The 19,172-nt window shown below is 33.7% G+C and overlaps 2 protein-coding genes across 3 annotated transcripts in view; both read right to left on the bottom strand.

Moving 5' to 3' along the window:
- LOC109355113 (transmembrane protein 184 homolog DDB_G0279555-like) overlaps positions 312–19,172 on the bottom strand; it is a 26,493-nt gene continuing 7,632 nt past the window's right edge. The window contains exons 3-8 of one of the 2 annotated variants that reach the window (XM_019598061.1): positions 16,272–16,277; positions 3,547–3,584; positions 2,296–2,593; positions 2,082–2,204; positions 1,117–1,407; positions 312–760 (exon numbers count right to left, since the gene is read on the bottom strand). In XM_019598061.1, coding sequence (XP_019453606.1) covers positions 551–760; positions 1,117–1,407; positions 2,082–2,204; positions 2,296–2,544 — 873 coding nt within the window. In that variant the 5' untranslated portion in view covers positions 2,545–2,593; positions 3,547–3,584; positions 16,272–16,277 and the 3' untranslated portion in view covers positions 312–550. Of the gene's footprint in view, positions 761–1,116; positions 1,408–2,081; positions 2,205–2,295; positions 2,594–3,546; positions 3,593–16,271; positions 16,278–19,172 lie in introns of both variants that reach the window. The other variant, XM_019598062.1, reaches the window with a different exon arrangement.
- LOC109355112 (uncharacterized protein YnbB-like) lies at positions 11,339–17,474 on the bottom strand. Its single transcript, XM_019598060.1, has 12 exons — positions 17,285–17,474; positions 16,526–16,639; positions 15,343–15,453; positions 15,185–15,247; positions 14,744–14,857; positions 14,437–14,586; positions 13,249–13,326; positions 12,955–13,176; positions 12,787–12,873; positions 12,457–12,576; positions 12,242–12,334; positions 11,339–11,778 (listed from the first exon to the last, which is right to left on the bottom strand). Exons 1-12 carry the CDS (start codon positions 17,429–17,431, stop codon positions 11,710–11,712), a joined length of 1,368 nt encoding a protein of 455 aa, XP_019453605.1. The 5' UTR covers positions 17,432–17,474; the 3' UTR covers positions 11,339–11,709.

Raw genomic sequence — 19,172 nt, 5'->3', positions numbered from 1 at the left:
TTAAATGGACCTTTCAGAATATCACATTTGCACTCACACCGTACTCAAACAGAGGAAGCTAGATTAAGGTTCTCATGCTAAAATCAAACTTAGCCAGCAACTTTTTGGCCGATGGCTTCTTGTTCTATGACAAAAAAAAAGCTTTTTGGTATAATATCTTTCTACCTGTATTACAAAAATTTTTTTGCCAATTCGAAATGAATAGGACTGAATAATTTCATGTTTATTTTCTAGTCGTATGATTAATGAGGTTATAATATAAATAACTTGCAACTAAAGGGTTGCTGTTTATGCAAAACGAACAAAAGGAATTGAACCTAGTATCAGCCGAGACTTGTATAAATACAATGAAAGCTGAGCATCAAAGAACAAATGTTGAGTAAAACATCCAAGATCATTATAAGTAACATCAATGTATCTAGATCTTATTCAATAGATTACATATTTGACCAATGTTCCCGTGCATACCAATTGTCTCAGAAGTTTCAAGAAGCTGTTATTGAAAAGTAAATGCACTGATAACTTCAACAGAGTAGGCCATGTCCTACTATCACTTTGACTTTTTATCTGAAGTTACACTGGTTTTGTCATCAGCCTTATATGGTGCAACACTGTATGCAGACATTTGATAAATAGAGAAGAAAACCATTTCAAGACAGACCAAAATGTTTTGGTAGCCTTCCTCAATGCGTTCCACAGGTAGCCAGGCAAAACGGGATCGAATTATTCCAATTTTTGACAAGAGGTTAAGCACAATTCCCTGCATAATTGGACAACATCAGCTGTTAAACAGAGACAACCACTTTCTTAAAACAAAACAATCTTAGATAAGAGAAATGTAGTGTGCATAATCTTGGATATGCTATCTTAAGTCAAATAATCTAAGAACCAATAAGTTAATAAAACTAAATAGTAAGTCATTAATTTACATAATATAGAACCAATCCCTTAGGCCATTGTTGCACTACAATTAAAGACTATCACCGGTGACAAATAAATTGAAATCCAAACCATTTATCTGAAAATGTGACTTTGAATAGCACTGTACATATTTTACAGATGCAAAAACATATTATTGAGGACCAATTATGTAAAAGGTAAAGGAATGGAAAATACCTGCCAGAAGCAGAAAAAGACAATCCCTTTTATGCATAAAAATTTGGCAAGAGGCTTATGTGGTTCCAACTCTTTAGCAAACACATGGTAGAAAACAACAAGAGAATACAGTGCAAGTGTCACTGAAATGTTTAGAACGATTGTGATTGTCCAGTTCACCCAACTCGGATATACTTCAAAGTACTGTAGAGTTATCATCAAGATAGAGCACACTGGGCGCAGCACAACAAACTGCCAGGTCCAGGATTTTAGAAGCTTAAGTGTATGATGGTCCAAATGAGTAGTATGAGGCTGCATATGATGGCCATGATGACTTTTAGCTTCAGTTATATGTAAAATATTTATGGAAGTGAAAATAATACATTGATCCGTCTAATTAGCTTAAATGATGAATCAAGTGCATTATACTTTGATTTTCTGGCGATTCTACACATCTTTATGAAGGACATACAATTTTCTGCATAAGGTAGGCAACAGAACCAAATAACTAGATCCATTACTTCCTCGGGCCACAGCAAAAAAATGGTTTCATGTGAGAGGGAAAGGCTCAGTATTGAAAGCATGTATTCTAACTTGTAGGCTTAAACTTCAAAATAAATATAATCATTGTCCTCTGATGAAATATTTTTCTGTTTTACAATAAAATTGTTACCAAAACCTAGTTGTCACATTGAAGGAAAAACATTCAATATGGTCTCAGCATGATTATAGCATTATGACTTTAAGAATCACAATACATTCTGGATCAATGCAAACTCATCACTAGTCACAGACAGTGACAAATAGCATCCTAGTTATTGATACTAATGAATAAAGCACACATTTCTCATTGCACATGGTCCAAGAGACCACAAACCCAAAACTCCAAAAACTTATTCATATGTGACACATCGTTTCTGCAAACATAATCATGCAGAAGATATTTTTTAATTAGAACATTAAAAAATTTGATAAGCATAAACCACCTGAAAAAGAGTCATTGGAAATGAATGGTGAATCTCTCTTCCTTTGATCTCATCCGGCACTATGTTCTTACTCAAGGAAATGTTCAAATAACTGTACATCAAACTTAAGAACTTAGCTATCACCTGTAGGTAATACACTGAGTAAGTTGCACTATACTAAATTACTAAATTGAAAAGTTATAAAAATTCCAATTTAAAAGTATAAAAATCTTACCAGAGCCTCATAGCACTCTTTAATTGAGTCTAAAAATGTGAAGAATGTTTCGCTTCCAAAAAAGTTTAACAAACCAACATAGGAGTCCACAGCATATAATGGGGCCATAAGGATGATAATTACAATGGCTTTTTGCTCCTTTGGCCTTTTCCAGTTTAAAACATGTCCTGAGAGTAGTTTCATAGAAAAGTGCACCGCTAACATGACACACAAAGTTGATCCCCATAAAATGATCTGTGCCGGATGCATTTTAATTGTCTCTGCTGTTGAGCTTGGAAGAATTTTCTGGATATTGAGTCTGCAAAAGGATGACTAATAATTAAGGGAACTTATCTGAAGATAATAATATCAAGAACAACATGGAGGACTCCAATGCAATACACAAGCCGTTTTAACAAAGGCTAATAAACTGCTTATAATTTAATATAAATATGAACAAAGTAATCAGATTCGACTATGCTAATTATCCTGAATTTGTACCAATATAAAATATGATGTACAAATTTCAACAGTTAAGAATTTGTCTTGCCCAAATCAAAACAACAAAAACTAGTTGTATCGAGTCAATATCTTGACCATCTTTCAAGTTTGAACATGGAACTCACGTACTTCACTACTTTTCCTCAGAAGATCCATAGGACTCTCTTATATCCCCCTCCCCCCTCCCCCCTCCCAACAGTACTTCAAGATTGATTAAACCCTCCAACATTGTATTTTCTACCACTGTGATTCTTTTTACGACCGGATCTTACTCCCTTTCCATCAAATTAATCACGACGATAGAAGTTGAACTTTAGCAGCCAACTCAAAATTACAAGATAAATTGACAAAACGTTCAATAGAGGCACAAATCAAAGTTGTATCCAATAATTGATCCTTAAATTACAACACAAATGGCGATGATGAGTGTTCTCTGATATCTCAGTAAATCTTAGAACACTGAAACAAAACCTTGTCTCAGCCTATGTGAGTGCATGACTATACAATATCAAAATATCACAAACAGGAACATCATCACCTAGGAAAACAAATCATTTCTTAAAACCACAGATATAATGTAATATGAATCAAGCACAAGAGAAAACCAACATTTGACCTAATGTACAAAACTTTACCCTCGATCACATGGATCAGAACTACTCAACTGAAGAAAAAGCACATTGTTTTCAATTCATCGTGACATAGCAATAAAATTGAATGAGTTGAATAAGTTAAACAAACATAAGGGTAAAATTAGAATGGAGATTTTACCAGGGTTCAACGCTTTCCTTTGCTTCTTCGTCCTCCTCCTTGTGAAGGTGGAGAATGTATAATGCAACTGAGTCATATACTAATAAATTTATGGTCTCACATACCCTCGGTTGATAGATTGTACGATCATCTAGAAGATGTTGTCTTAAAAATAATTTTTAACAGTTCAAATCTTAATTATTTTTTAATTAAAATAAAATAAAATATTATTAAATTATAGAGGGTCCAACAGAATGGATGCATGATCTTCTCTGGTATTGGATATAAACGGCCACACGTGTTTGAAAATAGTGATGGTCAAATGACTCAAATTTCCATTTATAATTTATTTGATTACTGAATCTTTTGGGGAAAATATTAAAATATCTTTCTAAAAAATAATTCTAAAAATAAGCTAATAGAGTAAATTAGATTGATATACCCTAAATTTTAATAAAAATTATACAAACTCTCTCCACTTTTCCACTTATATAAACTATCCATAATTATATTCATATATTATATTGACTATTCATGTAGGAAAGATAAATACAATGTCTTATACAGATAAGAGTATAAACAAAAAAAGATGGTAATTTGTGTAAATAAGGATAGTTTGTGTATAATAAAAAGAAAGAGATGCTTTATGTAATTTCAATAATAAAATTTAGGTGCGTTAGTGTAATTTACTAAAATTATTCAATTAATTTTTATTTTTATGAATGCTAATAAACATTAAATGATCAATAAAAGAAATAAATATTGATAAGAAAATAAAAAATGAAATATCTCACAAAAAAAATTAAATAAATAATATTATATTCTCCTAATAAATTATTCTATTTTTTAACTATTGTATAGTGTATGGGTGAACATGAGTTAGATTAAGGATTGATAAGAATGAAATAGTGATTCTAGAAATTGTAGAGAATTCGAAGAAGGAATAGAGCAAGAACATGGAATCCTATGGAATGAAACGATCCCGAGAATCAGTGTTATTAGATTGAGAGGAAATATTACAAGAAGTGTAAATTCTGAAAACAATGACCGAGTATCAAAACAGTTAGAAGTTGTTATTTATAGCCAACTGTCTTAACTGTTATTACCAGAATTTCTATAAAAGGAAAGTGCACGTATGAAGGGCAAAAAAGACAAGTAAAACTATTCCTATAGGAATAATCCCCATCAATATCCCCTCTTAAGATGATCCACGACCTCATGGATTGAAATCTGGGAACTTCTTCTTCACATCATAAAAGAATTCCCAAGTGGCATCTTCCAATAGTTGATGCTTCCATTTTACCAACACCATAGTTACAGCCTAACCCTTCCTCTTCACAGTCATTCGATCCAAAATTACTTTTGGTTCCTTGTGTGTCACACTGCCTGCAACTGATATTGGAAGATGAGGAGAAGTAACAACTAAGCCAACATGTTTCTTTAGTTGTGTAACATGAAATACAAGATGTATCTTAGAAGATGGAGGAAGAGTAAGAGCATAAGCCACACTGCCTATTCTGCTAGCAATGGGATAAGGGACAAAATATTTAGGAGCAAACTTAGCATTGGGTCTATTTTCCACTAAAACCTGCCTATATGGATGCAATTTCACATAGACTAAATCACCAACCGAGAACTGCCTATCAACTCTATGTTTATCTGCAATCTGTTTCATCTTGTCTTGTGCCCTTCTGAGATGGAATTTCAACACTTTCCACATTTCATCCCTTTTGCTCAAGCTCTTGTCCACTAATTCAATTTTAGATTCACCAGGTAAGTAAGAGAGATAGGCTGGTGGAGGTTGGCCATACACTATCTCATATGGTATAGCCTAGATAGAGGCATGAAAAGTGATATTATATCACCATTCGGCCAAAGGCAGCCACTTGAATCATTGTTGAGGAGTATCAAAGCACATACACCTTAAGTGTGTTTCCAAACATCTATTCACTACTTTAGACTGGCCATCAGTTTGAGGATAATAAGAAGAAGAAAGCTGAAGTTGGACCCCTTGTAAGGCAAACAAATCCTGTCAAAACTTACTAATGAATATAGGATCCTTGTCATTAGTGATTGAGTCAGGATAACCATGCAACTTGAAGACATTATCCAAGAACGGCTGAGCCACATTAGCAGTAGTATATGGATGAGATAAAGCCATAAAATGAGCAGTTTTACTCAATTTGTCTACTACAACAAAGATAACCTGTTTTCTAGAAGATGGAGGTAACCCCTCGATAAAGTTCATTGTTATATGCTGCCACACATGGTTTGGAATGGGTAGGGGTTGAAGCAAACTTGGTGTAGGAGTAGTTTCATACTTACATCTTTGGCATATTGGACATCTAAGTATGAAATTCTTCACATCTTTGTTCAAGCCCTTCCAAAAAATCACAGATTTGTTCCTTTGAATGGTAGCAATTCTGCCTTAATGTCCCCCAAGAGCAGTATTGTGCAACCATTTTAGGATATCCTCCCTTAGTTGATCATCTTTACCAATAACCAGTTTACCCTTCCTCCTCAATTCATCATTCAACCAAGTATAATGTTTATGAGAAGAAGGGTCATTGGACAATTGACTCCTCAATTTGATTAATCCATCATCATTGTGCCAAGATTGCTTGATTCTTTCCACCAGGGTAGATTCTACTTCATGCACCAACAATGCATGGAAAATATCTATCCTTGCCTTGCTTGTACTCTATGGTAAAATCAAATTCCATAATCTTTATAAGCTATTTTTATTGAAATGCAGTTGTCAATCTCTGATCCAACATATACTTCAAGCTTCTATGATCAATCTTAATGATAAAATGCATGTTTAGTAAATAGTGCCTCCATTTTTGTACAGCAAAAACAACTGCCATTAGTTTTTTCTCATAACTTGATAAAGGTTGTTGTTGAATACTCAAGGATCTACTGATATAGGCAATAGGATGGTGATCTTGCGTCAATACTGCTCCTAATCCTACCCCTGAAGCATCTACCTCAACCAAGAAGACTTTAGAGAAATCAGGCAAAGCAAGGACAAGAGCTGTTACCAACAATTGTTTAAGATGCAAAAAGAGTTCTTAGCCTCAGATGTCCAACAAAAGTTATCATTCTTCAGCATTTCAGTTAGAGGCTTAGCCACTCCATCATAACCTTTCACAAACCTTCTATAATATTCTGCTAATCCCAGAAAACTCTTCAATTGTTTCAAATATTGAGGCAAAGGCCATTCCTTAACAACAACAATTTTTGCAGGATTAGTAGCAATACCCTACTGCGATATAAAGTGGCCTAGATACTCCACCATTTCCACTCCAAAATAGCATTTGCATTTCTTAGCAAACAAACAGTTTTCTTTCATCAATAACAAGACTTTTGTGAGATGCTCTAAGTGTTCACTCAAAGTCTTGCTATAGATGAGTTTATCATCAAAGAAAACTAATAAGAACTTCCTCAAATATCTTTTAAAAACAACATTTATGAGACCTTGAAAAGTTGCAGGGGCATTTGTCAAACCAAATGGCATAACTAGGTACTCAAAGTGACCTCCATGAGTCCTAAATGCAATTTTGTGAATGTCAGAATGATCCATCCTGATTTGATGTTACCCAGCTCTTAGATCCAGCTTGGAAAAAATTGTTGAGCCATGTAGTTCATCCATAAGGTCTTCCACCAATGGAATAGGAAATCTATCTTTGATAGTGCCCTTATTCAACTCCCTATAGTCCACACATAGTCTCCAAGAGTCATCCTTTTTACCCACCAAGACCATAGGGCTAGCATATAGACTACTACTATTCTGAATAATCCCAGAATGTAACATATCCTGCACCAGTTCATCAATAATGTCTGTATGGTGTTTAGCATATCTATAAGGCCTCTTGTTTACTGGGGTGGTACCTTGCAAGAGTAGAATTTGGTGATTATGTCCATCCCTCATAGGGGGTAATTGTGTAGGTTCTTGAAAAACCTCAGCAAACCTCTCCAATACTTGACCTAATAATTGAGCTGAAATAGGAGGCTTCTCAACATGAGTGGTAAGGGAATATAACAATTCTCCATCTACAGAGCACAATTAGAGCATTGACAATTGAACTCCCTCTGCTAAAACTTTTTCAAATTGTTTTTTTTATAGTTTTAACACCATTATTAGAAGAGCCCCTAAGAACATGCCTTATCCCATGCACAATGAAGTCCATTGTTAATTTGTCAAAGTTCCAGGTAATGTCTCCCAATGTCACCAACCCTTCTATGCCCAACACCAAATCACAGCAGCCTAAGGGAATCAACATCATATCTGAAACAAAAGTTGTATGCTGAATGGTCCAAGAGAAGTCCCTTACTACTGTAGAAATTTATAGTTTATTGCCATCAACTACAGTGACCATTAATGGCTCCAATTTCTTAATCTTGTAGCCTAATGTCTTAGATTTTTGAATATCCAGGAAGTTATGAGTACTTCCAATATCAATCAGAATGTGTAGTGACTTCTTGTTATAATGCCCTGTAATCCTCATTGTTCTGAAACTTGCCATCCTAGTGAGAGCATTAACAGAGATTTGCGGTTCACCTTAATTCTGTGTCTCATGCTTAACTTCCTCTAGCTCAAGAACCTCATCACCACCATCCTCAACTTCCCTAACACGGAGATGCAATTTCTTGTGTGACAAGCTGTGCTCCAGAGTGAAGAGTGCATCACAAAAATAACATAGCCCTTAGCTCTTCGTTCATTCATATAAGATGGAGTCAAACTTCGTGCAGGTTTAGACTTCTGGTTAAGCAACTCCTTTGGCAGCTCAGTTGCAAGAAAAGGCTTATTAGGGAGAGAAGGTTTGGCTAGAATAGGAAGCTTACTATTCGTGGCATGAAGAGACAACAATGAATTCGAGATTTGAGAAGACTAATACACTTTTGCTAAAGAAAAGGCATTCCTAACTGACTGTGGTTGGAACATTCTAACCATCATTTGGACATCTTGTTTTAAGCCCCTTAAGAAACATCTAAGTATGTATTCCTCAGATAATTCTAGCCTGATGATTATTGTATCAAATTGTTCATGATAATCAGCCACAAGGCCTTTAGCCTCAAGTTCATAAGATCTACCATGGGGTCATCACAGACCTCCCCAAATCGCTCCACCAACATCTTTACATATTCAGCCCAATCTGGCCATGAACTTGACCATAACAACTTAACAAAAGCATGATGCCATTGTAAAGCTCTCTCTACCTTCAAAATGAACTACAACTAATTTCACCTTCACTTCCTGAGGTGTACCATCAATTAAGAACCATGTTTCACATTGATAAATCCATTGCCTCACATTATCCTCATTGAATCATGGAGAATCAATTCTTGATAAACGAGTACCACAAGAATAATTCGAATTAAGAGCTTTCTCACTAGAATTTCCATCCCTAGAACGAGTTGACTCACCAATATCATCTCTGGTATTCTGGAGTAAATCTTCCATCGTGAGTTTCAAGGAATCACTAAGGGATTTCCGATTTGAAGCAGCAAGTTCCACCATCTTTGATTCTATTTTCGCCGATATTCGACTTTCCAATCTTTCTTCAATTTCCCTCATCGGATCTTGAATTCTTGTCAAATCAGCCATGGAAGCGTGTTAGTGTCCAAGGAAGAACCAATCTGATACCAATTGATAAAAATGAAATAGTAATTCTAGAAATTGCACAAAATTCGAAGCAACAATAGAGCAAGAACATGGAATCCTATGGAATGAAAGGATCCCGAGAATCAAAACAGTTAAAAATTGCTATTTATAGCCAACTATCTTAACTGTCATTACCAGAATTTCTATAAAAGGAAAGTACACGTATGAAGGGCAAAAACTACAAGTAAAACTATTCCTATAAGAATAATTCCTATCAATTTGTCCTTACCTAACCCTAACACTATATTTGGTTTGTGAGAGAAAATAAGAGGAAAGAAAACTTAAGGAATGAAAGTTTGAAGAAAGAAAAACAATGGAAAGTATAATGATTTTTTAGTTGTTTGATATGAAGGAGAAAAAAGAGAATAGAGAAAGGAAAGAAAATATATGATGAGACAAAATGATATAAATATTCATAATTAAAGATATACAAATATTAACATACAAATATTCACTTTTATTTTAGAATTAAATATTATAGATAATGATGTATAAGAATATATTTATATTAAAATTAATTAATTAAAATATTATTTACATAAATTTCAAGGTCACTTAATCTATTGTGTTTGTTTACCCCGTATCATAGTACATCATTCATGGGTGGTTGTTTTCTCATCACATTCTCTCTACCATGGGTGAAAAAGTTTTTTTGTGGGGTCATACAACATTTTTCTTTCCACTCTACTTTTCTTTGTAAACCAAAAGAGGAAAAACACAAATTCATCCATTTTCTCTTCCATCGTTTTCTTTCCTTCACTTTTTACCCCAACCAAACATAGCCTAAATATTGGTCATGTCATTTTTCTAAACTCGACCCCAACCCTAGACCCAAAGCTAACCTGACCATAAGTATCAACTGAGTCAACATTTAAACCTGAACCCGACCTAGACTCCATTAAATATAATGTATACTCATTTTATATAAAGTCTTCTTGATATTATTTATTATTGTGAATTTTTAATTTGAGATATAAAATGATATATATATATATTATTAATCATGTATATATGCTGAAAAAAATTAGAGAATCAATAATACTTTCGACTAAAAAGGGTATCATTATTCTGTACACATTTGAATAGAGACATATATAAATATGATGAACAAGTGACCATGAGACATGTCGGCCCGGGTCATGCTTGGTCCTTACCAGATCCTAAATATTGTCTGGATTTAATTTTTGAACTTGAACCTAGACCCAATGAGACTTGACCCTATTTAAACACATCATCATCAAATCATGTTGGGTGAGCGAGTAGGGTCATATCCTACTCACATATAGTATAGCATATATGTCACTTTCAACTTAGAGTTGATAGCACACGTCACTCTCATGGTTATGAGGATTTTTCTGACTTTTTACGAGTATAAATCATTTTTCTTAAATAATTGTGCCAAATTGCTAATATTTAGCATTACTTCACATCATGTAGAAATTAAAATTGGGTTCATAAACTATTGTACTACTTGATTATATCTGGTCTTATTCTATTTTTAACGTACTTTCATTTTAATGTTGTGGCATAAATAAATACAAGATTAACGTTACTTAAATGTATATTTAGGTAATGTGTAAAATATATCTATCTAACACTTTATTAACAGATGGTCAGCTCCAATGCTTGGAAATTAGGAATTATGTAAGCAAATTCATTTCAGTTCCACATCATGTGACACACTTTCCAAAAACACAGAATCCATGATTTCCAAATATACCTTTTTGGGAGAATTCCAATTTTTAAAATATTTTATTTAGACACTTCCTAACAGTGTCATTTAATTACTTATACTTTTACAACAATAAGTTAGTTACCTTAACATGGATGGAGAAACACCAATGAATCTACTTCAATAAACTGGTGAGGAGTTGTTGTAACTTAATCAGAGATTTCAAGTTTGAATATCTTAGAATTCAGCTGTGTTAATTACTCGTCCCGAAGAACTTTGTCCCTCGTAATGATGATTATGATTAGTTCCATTAGATGGAGGATACTTGTGGCTTAAATATTCTTAACTAGACTTCAAAAATTAGTGGTGGCTTTTAATTGTAATGACCGAGGCCTGGACAAATCACTCTTAAAAATTATGTAACATAACTTATTTTACAGACAGGTTGAACTAATAACAACAAAACATGCAAAATGGAGAAAATCAATATATTGAACTTCCACAATTCTTGTCAATATTGAAATGGATCAGGAAAAAGTACAGAGTCAAATTTGATGACAGGAAGCTTGCTTCTGACAGAAAAGATGGTATGATCATCTAGTTAAACACTAGATAGCAATCAATCTACTAGTGTAAGAAGACTATGAATAACAGATCCTTTTTGAACGAGGTAAAAAAAAAACCAGAACCTGCACAATGATGGACCAGAGCTCCGAAAATAAGCTTTAGTTGTTGTTTCTCTCAGCAGTAGTCCAGTGATCTTGTTATACAAAGAATTTCTTGTAGTGTATAATTGTACCATCTGAATTTATATCATCCTTTGAATATGAAGTTACTGACAAAAAAATTATATTCCATCTATAGATTTCAAAACTTCTCCTAGGACTAGTCCCCATTGAGTCCAATGAGTGCCACCCTGCATTTGGAAAATGAAATTAAGATCATAGGTAAAATTCAGGGAAGGCTAAAATACACTTTTTGGTACTTTATCTTTATTTAAAGTGTCAATTTGGTCTTTTATTTAATAGGGGACCTGATTTGGTTCTTTAACTTTTAAAATTGTTTCAACTATACCCTTTTAGTCAATTTGAAGACTAGCAATTTACTGTTTTATTGTGTCAAATGAAATTTTGGGAAATCGCCATAAGATTGCGCTTTAAACATTGCTTTTGTCTTCAAAATAGCCCATTGTAAGTGTTTAAATTGTCAAATAATGCAAATTGAAAATTTAAAGGACCAAATTGAGTATTTGATTAAATAAATCAAATTGAAACATTAAATAAAGATACATAACCAAAAGTGTAGTGTGGCCTTCAGAAACCAGCCATAAACGATAAGTGCAAATCATGTTTAGTAATATATGATATGAATGAACCTACCTGGCAGAATACAGCAAATGGTTCTCTAAGAGGTCCATCACATGAAAGCTCACTAGTACTCCCATCAATGAAGGTTCCATCAGCAAAGATCACCTGAGATTGGCATGAAAGAAAGGGTCATGAATATCGGTTAGAAGACAAGCAAAGTAATAAACATCCTAAAAGGCTCAAAACATAAACTTGTGAGTAAAATGTGGACATAAATCTGAGCAGACCTCTGATGCATATCCAGGAGTGGTACCAGCAACTGGTTTGGTATATGAACCTACAGGTGAGCTTCTCTGAACAGCTTCACAGAAAGCAAGAAGACGCTCACGGCTCCCAAGCTGTACAGCCTATTAGCATTGAAGATGAATTTCACGTTCCATTTGAATAATTATCATCTTATATATATATATATATATATATAATTAAAAAACTCCTAATTGACTGGTTGAGACATCAACAACAGATTCTACCAGCAACACATTCTTGTTAGTGCTGCCATTAACTTTATACATATTTCATACAGAAAGAAAATGATCAAACATAATGAGTAAGAAAACCTGAACAGTATCACTTCGGGGGACACGGGGAAGTGGCTGTACTTTATATCCTTGAGATGCCAGAACTTCAGCAATCAGGAGGGAACCCTTACACAGAATACAGAAAGTCTCAACCAGAACAAAGCAAAAAAAGAACAATTTGACATGCTGAAATGAACAATCTAGTACCTTGGTTGCTTCCCCAACCATTTGAGGCGAAAGAAATAATCCTTGGAAGAAGGCTCGCATGATATCACCCGGGGTTGCACCACAATCCACACCAAGGCCAGGTGCAGAAAGACGAGCAGCAGCTGCCTCAACCCATTTTTTTCTCCCAGCAACATATCCACCACATGGTGCAATTGTTCCACCAGGATTCTTTATCAAACTGCCTGCAATCAGATCTGCACCCTGCTCACCAATGTACAATGTGAAACTACATCCTTGGAATAAAACAACAAAGTGTGTCACATTATCACATACCACCATGGGAGGTTCAATGCTTTCGACAAATTCACCATAGCAATTGTCCACCATGACTAAGCAACCAGGATTTTGCATCTGTATATGTGCAAGAGCATAACATTGAGTGAAAAATACCATGAATTAGAAGGTTAAAGGAGAACAGTGCTGACTATTAAACTGCTGAGAAAATATTTTCTGCTATACACTTATAAGAACAGTAATATCACTTTAGTCTTCTTTTTTCTCCTTTTAAATGAGAAAACATGGTTGTGCATATGTACATGTTCATGAGTAGAAAGTTACAGGAGAATAGCACAGACTAATCAATTATTAAGATGCTTTTTTGTACAATGCACATAGAATCTTAATATGTCTCTTTGGTATCTCATTCCCTTCTGATATCTCTGCACTTAAAAATGAGATGACATGCCATCAAGTGAAAATTTCATGATAAAAAATCAAGGGGATTTACCGAAGTAACCATATGCTTAATTAATAACTTTTGAGTTCACTCTGGTGTAAAACCATGGGCTTTAAAGCGGTGTTAGTATGGTATATATGCAGGGAGATTGGCATGCTTTGCTGCATGTCCCTTTTGACCAGTTTCTAGGTGTTTCTTTGTGTCTGGGGGGATCTCGTATCCTCTTGTAATTTTCTCCCTTATAAAAAATTAATAACTTCTAAGCTCAGGCTTAAAATCCTATCACTGACGCCTTAAAATATTCTACAGTGTCACTAAAAAAATTTCAATGACTCATTTCCGACATTGAATTTGTTTGGAAAGGGTCCATCCCTTTGGTGCTCAACCCATCATTTTTATGTCATATCTTTCTTAGATAGACAGTCAGACAGAGCAACTAAATTTATTTGTTGCATGGCTCTGTCACTTAGGTTTTAGTTGTTTCTGTTAAAAAATTTGTTAGAATCATCCCCCTTTGCGCTCTTCTCTTCTTATCTGATAATATTTATTCTATAATAAAAACTTATCAGGGGCTTGAATTAACCAAAACATAGAAGCTGGTATAAATTTGAATTATCATGTCAGAGCATGTGGTAGCAATCAAATATAGTTTGGAAGCAAAGATGTACAAAATATGTAAGCACTTCAAGTTTTACCTCAGACCTGTCAAAGTGGTTGGCTAGAATAATACTAACTGAAAAGTATAATGCTATATTTCAAAGCAAAGAGCACATTAAGAACCATACTTTGATTATTTTTATCGCCTTCCCTATGTCACTAACGCTCAAACTCTGACGCCATGAATAACCACATGATCTTTGTATGAGTGCACATTTTGTTTTGGGTTTGACAGCAACCATCAGTGCATTCCAATCAAGTCCACCATCCTCAGCAAGCTGATGGGAAAATGTCAAAGAAAAGTAAGAAAGATGACTAACTAAATTGTAAATACAACAACCAACAACAACAATCAAACCTTAATCTCACTAGGTGAGGTCGGCTAAAGATGCCTAACTAAATACAGCAGAAAAATATAGTAAAATAGTAACATACTGGAACTTCTCGGTACTTCACCCCAAAATCTTGGAGGGAGCCCAATCCACCAGAGTCCCTTTTCCCAATTACTTCCTCTAGGGTATCATAGGGAGCACCAGCAACTGCCAAAAGCTGATAGCTATATTAGTCTAAACCATATTCAAATTACAAACTCAACAGTACAATATTTTATAGGAAAAAACTTGTGTATAGTTCTTAATGTGTGTGTGGTACTTCTATCCAATAAATACATGGCATGCGTGTTATGTTTAAGTCATTTCATCCTCTTTTTTTTTTAGTTTTCCATTGATCAGGTGCGAGAAATAATATACATATTATTTATGTGTTATTTGAGAACAAACCTAAAAGAATGTAAAGAACTTTATCTAGTTTTTTCCTATTAGATAAACTGCAAGAAACTAATGAAGAGTAGAGAATGTCATAAAAACAAAGTGTTACCTCATCCCCAGGTCTCAGGAGGGCAAATAAAGCACATGTGATAGCATGAGTACCTGAGAAGAACTGTTGACAGGATAATATTATGACTTCTATATTATGAAGTTCAGTAAGAACGAAGAAGTAAATGTGATAAAAAAATAACATGGAGAACTGAGAACCTGTGAACGAACAATAGCTGACTCAGCCCCAACAATTTCTGCAAAAGCCTGGTCAAGAGCCTCACGCCCCCCAGCTTCATCATGGCCATAACCAGTGCAACCACCAAAGTGCTGATATTAATGTGCATGACAACAACCAATTAAAATCGGAAAATACAGAAAATAACTCTTAAAACAAATAAGTACGGCTATCTGATTGTATCAACTGCCAAGGGCTTCAAACAGAATGGTAATTTACATTAAAAAAAGATAATAGTGATTAAACATGGAACTACCCACTCAATCACCTTACTATTGAATTTATGATAGAGCACAAAAAAACTGTGTTTAAAGGCATTAAGCTATGAGTTTCCTACTTTTGCAATGCTTTTGCTCAAATTGCCCAAATAATACAATACTATCATAATCTATCCAACAACAATCAAAGTCTTTTCCCACTAGGTGACGGAGGCTACATGGATGAAATGAATCACCATGTTCTACCAAAAACCAAATAATTCTCATATGGTCGACTCTTCTAAGAGAGGCTTCTACTAATGTTCTCAACATCTACACCATCTTACGCATGCTTATACCATATTTTCCTCAATAGGTAACTCTTACTTATCATATAATACGTTCATTCCTAATATTATTCTTATCTTTTCTTGTATGTCTGCAACAATCTCATCTCTACCACACTCATCATATGCCATTGTTGGAACTTTACTAGCAAACATTCAGTATCAGTACCATAAAGCATACCAAGTTTTAAACTTTTCTTTTAGTTTGATAGGTAACTTTTGGTAACACTATCCACCGATTTGAATCATATGATTTACACCTTCCTCTATTTCTCCATCAGTCTGTATCATAAATCTAAGGTACCTCAATTATGTGACTTTTCATATGGTGTGACATTTAATTTTCACATATAAGTCAATGCTAACATGGATCTTACTAAATATGCATTTCATATAATCAGTTTTACTTCTGTTTACAAGCAAATTATTTGATTACAAAACATCCCTTTATACTCTACTTTACCACTTATGCCTTCTCTCGACTCTCTCACTATGACTCTATTATTTTCAAAAAGCACACCAGAATCTGCCAAATGGCTCAACAAAATTATTTACCAATTCCAATCATAATTGTGAATATTTACTATCAGCCTTAAACCCACAGCCACGGGCATGCTTACATGAGATCCAACACGTGCATTCTGGAAAGCTTTAAGGACGCGGGTTGTATTGCAAGCAACCAAATTATCAACAGCCCTGAACTCTGAATACAGAGAATCCACTGCTTCCACAACCTGCACTTCAAGAAAAGGAAACCATTACTGTACTTGCCCAATCCATTAACCTTTTCAGCATGTAAGACAAATACCAGCCTCCACATCAGAATAATCAAAAAGTAAAAATAAAACTCTCTTGTACTTGCACTCGCACTCTGACCAATTCACTGCTCCCAACAAACCAGAGAGAGATGAAACACTTTCAGCAATGAAAACATTTTCATATATACTATACCCTTTTAGAGAAGAAATTAAAAGCCACTTTATTTATGCTTAAAAAAAAGTGATTTTGAAAAGAAAAAAACATTACGGTCAACTTCAGCTATTTTTCCGGTTAGAAGTTTTTCAAGTAAAAGTTCAACTAAACAAACATTAAAATGTCAACAATGTGAACAGTGATATTTTATTTAAATTAGCCGAAACAAAGGGACCCCAATAATTCATAATTGGATTTCAACTATCAGTTTTGCACATTCAAGTAAAGTAATTTTCATTCTCAAAGACCTACGAATACCACACTCTATGTAGAACCAAAAACTACTCATTTTTCCCCATAATTTCAATGCATAAAGTAAAAAGCAGAAACAAATTCAGAAAATAAATATATAAATAAGAACAGAAAAAAAATGCAGTGAAGCAGAAAGAGAAAGAAGGTATAAGCACCTGAGGAACGAAGGGGTTGGGAATGGAATGGTGAATGTTGTTGTTGTTAACATTAACAGGAAGTGAAACCTGAGAGACACAACGAACAGTACAAGCTCGAATGCGATGCAGAGGATAAGTAATGGTGGCGCAGAATATGGCGTTCATTTTTCTTCCTTCCTTATCTTGTTATTTCATTTCACTATTATATCTATCTATGTTTTTGTCACAGTTTTATTCAAAGTATTATTTATAAATAGTAGCATGACACTCTATAAAAAAATAAAAATGCTTACATTATTATTTTATCGGATATAAAGTGTATAAATATAAGAAATACAATATATAAATTTAATAAAAAATATAGCTTTAAGAAGATAAAACTTGTTATAGAGTTGATTTTAATAATATGGATATGTTACACAAAATATTTTGTAACTTATTGCTTGGACTGCAACATGAATATAATATAGATTCCATGCATTTACATTTGTTTGTTATTGCAATTTATATTTTTAAGTAATTATTTTCATACACAACTATAAATTTATTTCTTTATTTATCGGTTAACTTTATACTTATATATTTTTTAAAGTTTTTATCATAAAAGAGAATAAAAGGTGAGACCTTTAAAAAGCTATACTTTGAGTTTTCACATGACATTAACATATCTTTTATTAGTTTGTGAAAGCATTAAAACTTGCTTCTTTAAAGCAATCCATTGGCTTTAGTCATATGCGACAACAGAAATGCATTTTTCTAAATATATGACAAATTGACTATTTTCTTCAACTTTAAACTTAACTTAGAGTGAAGAGGATAAAATAATATATGGAAATTGAGTTTTTTATACTTTTCATAACGATCACTATTTCTTTACTATTTGTTTTTCAATTCCTGAGTTGTTTCTTCATTAAGCATATTATTAAGAATAGTATCATTATTACTTTAAGAACTATCATCATTAATTTAAGATTATTCTTTTTTCTCCTTTTTATCTTAATCTACTATTTTTTTGTAATTCAATTACAAATAATGTACATATTGCATATTTACTACAAAAAATTCATTACATCAGACAATTCACTTCTTATATTCCTCCAAAATAATGTGATTTGAACATTCAGAATAAGGAACAACTTAATGGTTATCAATAGTCACATGTTTATTAAGAGTCACAAGTTTCATAACAGTCACTATTCCTTCCCTATATGTTTTCAAACACAAAGTCGCTTCTTCATAAGGTGTAACTGTAACACCGTGAATTTTCTGTGTATGTTTTATTAATTATTTATTTTAACAATGATTAATCGGTATTGAGTTAGACTAAACCGTAGTTGAGTGTTAGTCTTGTTTTTGACTTCCTATTTTGTGGTAAATTTTTGTAATTTTCTGTGATGGAAAGTTTTTGAGCTGCTGTCGGGCTCAAATTCACCACTATTCGGCCCAATAACGTGTTATTAAGTTCCGTAACTCGGAATCAAAATTCCGATTGCGCCATTGCCTTCAAAATGTTATTTTCAGTCAAGATAAACATCAAGTTCGTTCAGAACGCATTTCTAAATATTTTTCAATCTGAATTCCGTGTTTCGAAGTTCTAACCGTAAACCAAAATTGGGAGATTTTTATTATTCGACCAGTTATTAGCCGACAATACTCGGGAATGGTTTAATCGAGAATGTGTCATCGAAAAGGTCACATCACTTTCATGTAAGAAGCTTGCTTGTTAAACAAGCAAAAGTACATATTTTTTTTACACAAAATCCCCTAAATCACTCAACAAATCCTCTCACTTCACTCAACAAATTCTCTCACTCAACCATCATTAGACACATCACCTATGCTAGTCTAAATCTACTTACTTTGCATTAAATTTTATGATTTGATGAGGGTAAGACTCTCCTATAAA

Source organism: Lupinus angustifolius, chromosome LG08 (genome assembly GCF_001865875.1).
Source record: "Lupinus angustifolius cultivar Tanjil chromosome LG08, LupAngTanjil_v1.0, whole genome shotgun sequence".
NCBI classification, from domain to species: domain Eukaryota; kingdom Viridiplantae; phylum Streptophyta; class Magnoliopsida; order Fabales; family Fabaceae; genus Lupinus; species Lupinus angustifolius.
Note: the sequence above shows the minus strand (reverse complement) of the source record. Positions and strands in the feature narration are given on the sequence as shown.